Source organism: Talpa occidentalis, unplaced genomic scaffold (assembly GCF_014898055.3).
Source record: "Talpa occidentalis isolate TD23 unplaced genomic scaffold, MPIMG_talOcc4v2.1 talOcc4.5, whole genome shotgun sequence".
Classification (NCBI taxonomy): Eukaryota; Metazoa; Chordata; class Mammalia; order Eulipotyphla; family Talpidae; genus Talpa; species Talpa occidentalis.
Genome location: NW_023604861.1, coordinates 67,738,230 through 67,744,229, shown reverse-complemented (window position 1 = coordinate 67,744,229; position 6,000 = coordinate 67,738,230). Strand labels below are relative to the sequence as shown.

The window sequence follows — 6,000 nt, the reverse complement described above, 5'->3', positions numbered from 1 at the left end:
TGAATTCTCTCACCCTCTTGTGCTTCTGACTGTACCCAGTGCTTGTATAAATAAATAAATCTTTTTTTTTAAAAAAGGCATGCTGTAGAAAATATGGAAAAATTAAAAAGGATAAAAATATCCATAATCACATTTAAATTTCCCTGTTAAAAATGTCAAGATATTTCATTTGTTTTTCTACATAAGAAACTATCGTACACGTATACGATTGTTTTAAACCTAAAAATGCCTTCACCACTGAAAACATTTGAGAAAGTTCCGTTTTAAACTAAGATTTAAAAATTCTAATTCCCAAGGGGAATATTTTTGAAGATTTGGAAAATTCGGATGACTCAACAGCTTGACATGTTTACTGTTAATAGTTTGTTATATCCTGTTCTACTATTGAAATACACATAACCTGGCGGGCTAGTCATATAAATGTCTATGTGATTATAATCGTCTAAAAATAGTATTTGTGACCTTGTAACTACGCACTTTCAATTTTACCTTTTTTTTTTTTTTTTAAGGCAGGAGTTTCAGCGTGTGCGCTTCTTAGTCACACGCGTCGGACATAATATATTTAATCACTGGCCTCCCCGACAGTGGTTCCAATTTACGCGATGGCCAATTTACGAGTTTGACCTCCACAGCATGGCGTAATTACAACTAAGGACAGAAGAACCACACTTCACAGAAGCGCTCAGGGGCGACATCCCGTCCACGCGGTCACTAGTCCTCGGTCCCCGCGGGCGCTGAGCGTTTCTCTCCCACGGCCCACCCGAGGCAGCCGACAAGCAGCAGGCACACCCCGGACCACGGAGCCTGAGGCGGGGCCGACTGCGTGTGCGAGGCGGGAGCGCCAAAGGCGCGGCGTGGCGCAGAGTGCTGACGTAGCACGCACGCGGGCGGGCCGTTCCTTTGCCGGCGACGGCGCTGCGTCACGGGCTTTCAGGCGCTTCGCTCCGGGAGACGGCTTCTCTGGGGCCTCGGCGGCGCCTACCGCGGCCTGGAGACGAGTCCGCGGCGCGATGAGGCGCAGCAAGGCCGATGTGGAGCGTTACATCGCCTCGGTGCAGGGCTCCGCCCCGTCCCCTCGCGAGGTAAGCTGGTCCCGGAGGCGCGGGGTTTTTGTTACTGGCCCGGCGGCGGCCTCGCGGCCCCGCGCGGCGCGGGCGTCATGGCTCCCGGCGGCCGCCGCTGCTGCGCGTCGGGGCGAGGCGGGCCAGCTCGCGGTTCGGGGGCGGCGTGGCGCGCCGGAGCCGGAGGGGCGGGGGCCGGGAGGACCTGGGCGGGGGGGCGGCCGGCTGGCTAACTGGGGGCCGTTGGGCTTTCGCTTCCTCTTTCTCCGGGCCCTGTCCCCGGAGTCCTCCCCCTCGGCCCCGTCCGGTCCCCGGGGCTCCTGGGCCGCGCCGCCTCCTCTCCCGGGCTTGGGCGCCTGCCATTTCCGGCGGGATCGCTCCATTCTCCCGGACAGTTAACCGCGGTGGCGGAAGCGGCGCCGCCAGCCCGGGAGGGTGGTGGAGCCCGAGGGGACTGACGCAGCTCCGCGGTGGGCTCTCGCCGCCGAGACCGGTGGCCACCGTGGGCTTCGCGCGGGTCGGAGCTGGGGCAGTCTTCGCGTTTGCACTTGCCTGACAGCGCGGGTGACGCTGGAAGACCCCGAGTTTTGAAGCTTCTTTAACTGCGATCGTGAGGGTTCTGCTTCTCACTTTATTCCCTGCTCCGGGCACTCCTTGGAAACTTATCTTATTTACTTGAAACAAACAAATCTGGAATCTTAGAAATTCTTAAATTTCTTATTGGGCGTTGTGGCTAATTTTAACCTTTTTAACAACACGCTCCTTTTACATAAGTGATGTGCTAGATACTGCATTCACCAGAGTTTTAGTGATTGGATCTGGAAGGTGAGCAAAACTATCAAAATCAAAGGTGGTGGGTGTGCACAGGATCTTTAGTCACCTTGCTTGGGAGTGATGCACAGCTCTGCCGCTTATCATCAGTGTTGTGTGAGGCAAGTCAGTCCATCAAGACGGAGTTACAGTGTTTATAAGATTATATATGATGATCGATACTAAAATTTAGTGCAGTATTGTACACATAGTAAACACTAAATAAATGATGATGTTAAAAGGACAAGTCACTCGTCATTTGTTCTGGAGTAGGACCTGTGAGAATACAGGCCTGAGGCAATTAAATATAGAAAATGCTGGGAGGAGGATGATTATAAGACTAACATAGTCGTATCTTTTCCACGTAATAGGCATATCTTATATTTTGTATTCCCAACAACCCTGTGGATATTGAGACCAGGAGGTTATAAATAACCTCCTTGTTCTCGGCCAACTTGGTGGTTCAGCAGGAGTTTGGTAGTGGTCTAATTTAGTTCCTTTCTGAAATGATGGAGTTGGTTACAGCCTATTCACCAGAGATGAGGAAGAGTTACCTGTATACACATTGTTAACTTCAAACTTCTGGCATAGTAATTAATACAAATGTGGCAGAGTTTATAAGGGTTTTTGTAGCCCTGAAATTGATACTTTTATTTTTATAAAGCAAGTTGAGAACTCTTGAGATTCTTAGCTGGGACGGTTCCCAAAAGATAAAGATTCACTGGTCTAGGCAAGTTAACTTTTCCATTAGAGTTGTGAGGGCAGAATTTAATGGGATGTTTGTTTACATTGAAGAGTATTTTATTTTATTTATTTTTTTTTGCCAAAACGAGAAATATTGACTTTAGAACCTGGGGATTTCAGTGGAATATTGACTAGCAAGTGAGTATGAATTGTTTGTAAATTTAGGCCTAAATTAAATGACAAAGTAGGGAACTTTGGACAGCTTGGAAGGGAAATGGTTTTCGGGGCAAAGACAGCTGCTGTGAAGAGGAGAGATTAGTATTTACTTGCTCTCAGTTTGGCAGACACTGGCGGTTAGTGAACTGACTGCTTTCTGGATGTCTGTTTTCTAGGCTGCAGTGATGGGTCCATAGACACATATCTTACCAGTCTTTCATTAGTTTATCTCTCTTGTTTTGCCATTTGTGTGCTGGCTACACTTGCTTTAGTCCTTGTTGGCAAATCTCAGTTGCTTTTTCTTTTTTTCAGATGACTTATGTTTAATTTTCCTAGATTTCTATCTGATTGGCCTTTTCAGATTGACTTCTTTCATTTAGTGATGTGCATCTCAGTCATTTTCAGTTCTCCTTATGGTTTGATGGATAATGCATTTCTTTTTAGGACTGAATATTCTGTTTGGAATATGTACTATGGTTTACCCATTGCAATTTTGCCTATAAATATTTGTGTGCGTTTTGCATGGAAATATGTTTTTAGCTTCTCTGTGAATATCAAGTAATGTGGGATTTGGATTTGGGAAGTCTATGTTTAGTTTTTCAGGAAGTGAAAAGTTTGCCAAACTGTTCCAAAGTAGGTGCCCCATTTTACATTTCCACCAGCAATGGATAAGATGTATGTAGCACCACATCTTCCCCACTTTGTAAGTGTTGGAGTCTGGCCATTCTAAAAGGTGTGCAGTGGTATCTTGTTTTAATTATCAATTGAACAAATTGATGTGGAGGATCTTTTTATATGCTTGTTTGTTGTCTATATCTTGCTTGGTGATGTGTCTGTTAAGATCTTTTACTCGTTTTCTTTTTTTAGCTGTTGGTTTTCTTGTGGATTTTTTAAAGAGTTACTTGCCTGTTTGGATGACAGTCCTTTTTCTGACTTTTGCAGAATAGAAAAGTTGAAATTTAATGATTTTTAGCTTATTCTCTCATGGATTGTGCTTTTGGTGTTGTATCTATAAAGTCATTACCACATTCAAGATTATCTAGATTTTCTCCTGTGTTGTCTTCTAGGACAATATTTTGCATTTTGTCTGTAGTCTGTTTTGAGTTAGGGGTTTGCTTTTTTTTTTTTTTTTTTAAGAATTTTTTTTTTTGCATAGATGGACTGGGGTGTAGGCCAGAGGTGCAGGGGGGTGAGGGGATTCACCAGAGCAGAACAGGTGGATTTACTGAAATGCACTGCTAAGGGAGCAGTGGGCAAGACAGGGGAGGTCTGCTGTGCCATACAAAGGTGGGTTGGCTCCCTGACAGGGGATCAAACTCAGGCTGTAGTGGTGATAGTGCTAAGACTTAACCATTAGGCCACCAGGGAGGCCCAGTTCCTCTTTTGAATTAGGTTTTTGTGAAGTGTATCTAGATTCATTTTTGTAGCATGTGGATGTTCAGTTGTGTCAACAATTTGTTGAAAGGCTTCCTTTTCGTCATTACATTGCTTTTGCTTCTTTGTCAGAAGACCTATTGATTCTATTATGTGTCTGTTTCTGGGTTCTTTATTTTATTTTACATTGATATTTTTGCTAATACAATTTTGTCCTGATTTGTAGCTTTATAGTAATTAGATAGTGTCAGTCCTCCAATTTTATTCTCCTTCACTGTTGTATTGGTTATTCTGGGTGTTTGTCTCTCAACATAAAGTTTAGAATCACTTTGTTGATATCCCCAGAATAGCTTGTTGGGATATTGATTGGGATCAAATCTATAGATGATGTTGGGCATAACTAATAGCTTGCCTCTATTGAATCTTCTTATATAGGGACTTGTAACATCTCTCCATTTATGTATTTCCTTGTTTCTCAGGATTTTATAGTTTTCATCATACAGCTCTACATGCAGATTTATAACTTTTTGGTGCTAATGTAAATGGTATGTTTATTTCAAATGTTCTTAGTTCTTTCCTGCTGCCAAAACCACCACTTCTACCACCAGATCCATAACCACCACCATAGGAACTGCCCGAATTTCTTCTGTCAAACCTGCCCCCTCTTCACGGGTCCATAATTTGATTGTTGTTGTCCACTGTAATTTCAGAAATCATCAGAGTTAGCAGCATCTATTCACTATCATATTCAGAGTCATCATAGTTACCACCATCACCAAAATTTCCTCCTCCATTGTAACCATCATATCTTTCACCACTGCCACTTAATCTGCCACCTTGGTTTTCATATTCTGGTCCACCACTACCATGTCTTTCTTTGATGCTGTGATCAAGGATCATAGGAAAAAACTACCATACTTGGTTATACCTACTATGACCAGGACTACCACCATAGTTGACAGCATCACCTCTAAATTCATTATCTCAACAAACACCTCTTCCATAACTACTACTGTTCCTACCACCTCCAGCCTCAAAGCCTCCTCTTCCAGCAAAGCTTTTCATCATTGCCAAAATTATCTCCATTACCTTTCAAGTTTCCTCTATAACTCATAAATTGGTAAGAGTCCCCCTCTCTGACTTTGTATTTCAGCAGACTGCATTTCTTGTTTAGAAAGGGCCTTTTCACTGGGGCCTCCCTGGTGGCGTAGGGGGTTGAGTGCAGCGCTGTGAAGCTGTCCGTGGCCTTTGTGGTACAAGTTCGCTCCCTGGCTGGCCAGGACCTCTCCTGTCTCGCCCACTGCTCCCCTCAGCAGCATATTTCGGTACATCTGCCTGTTCTTCTCCCCACTCTCTCTGGTGAATCTTCTCACCCCCTGTGACTCTGGCCTGTACCCCACTTCTTAAAAAAAATTAAAAAAATAAAGTGTGATACTAAAATTGAATATTTCAAAGGGCCTTTTCATTTCATAATTGTGCCCATTAATAGTGTGGTATTTCTGAACAACAATTTTATCAACTGCGTCATGATAATCAAAGTTACAAAAGCAAATTCTTTCTTCTGCTTTTTTGTCTTCTGTAATTTCTATGGTTTCAATCTTGTCATACTTTTCAAAGTAGTTTCAAATTCTTCTGTATCTTTAATACCACTAACAAAAATTTTCTTTACTATTACATTGGCACCATACTTTACAGAATTCTTTGTAAAAAGAGTTCTGATTCCACTACATGCCCATCAACCTTGTGTGGTCCAGCACACATTTATTTACAGAAACCTTTTCACAAGAATGTCACAAAACCAAAGCCCCTGGAACGTTTTGTTTGGGGGTTTCTCATCACAAGCAATCTTTAAGTG

General features: G+C 43.5%; 1 protein-coding gene across 4 annotated transcripts in view; it reads left to right on the top strand.

Annotated features, from left to right (window-relative positions):
- The first annotated feature begins 919 nt into the window (after positions 1-919).
- LOC119258948 (E3 SUMO-protein ligase RanBP2) overlaps positions 920-6,000 on the top strand; it is a 72,635-nt gene continuing 67,554 nt past the window's right edge. For 3 of the 4 annotated variants that reach the window (XM_037527399.2, XM_054701391.1, XM_054701393.1), the window contains exon 1: positions 920-1,082. In XM_037527399.2, the coding sequence (XP_037383296.1) occupies positions 1,011-1,082 (72 nt within the window). In that variant the 5' untranslated portion in view covers positions 920-1,010. Of the gene's footprint in view, positions 1,083-1,561; positions 1,887-6,000 lie in introns of those variants that run through there. The other variant, XM_054701392.1, reaches the window with a different exon arrangement.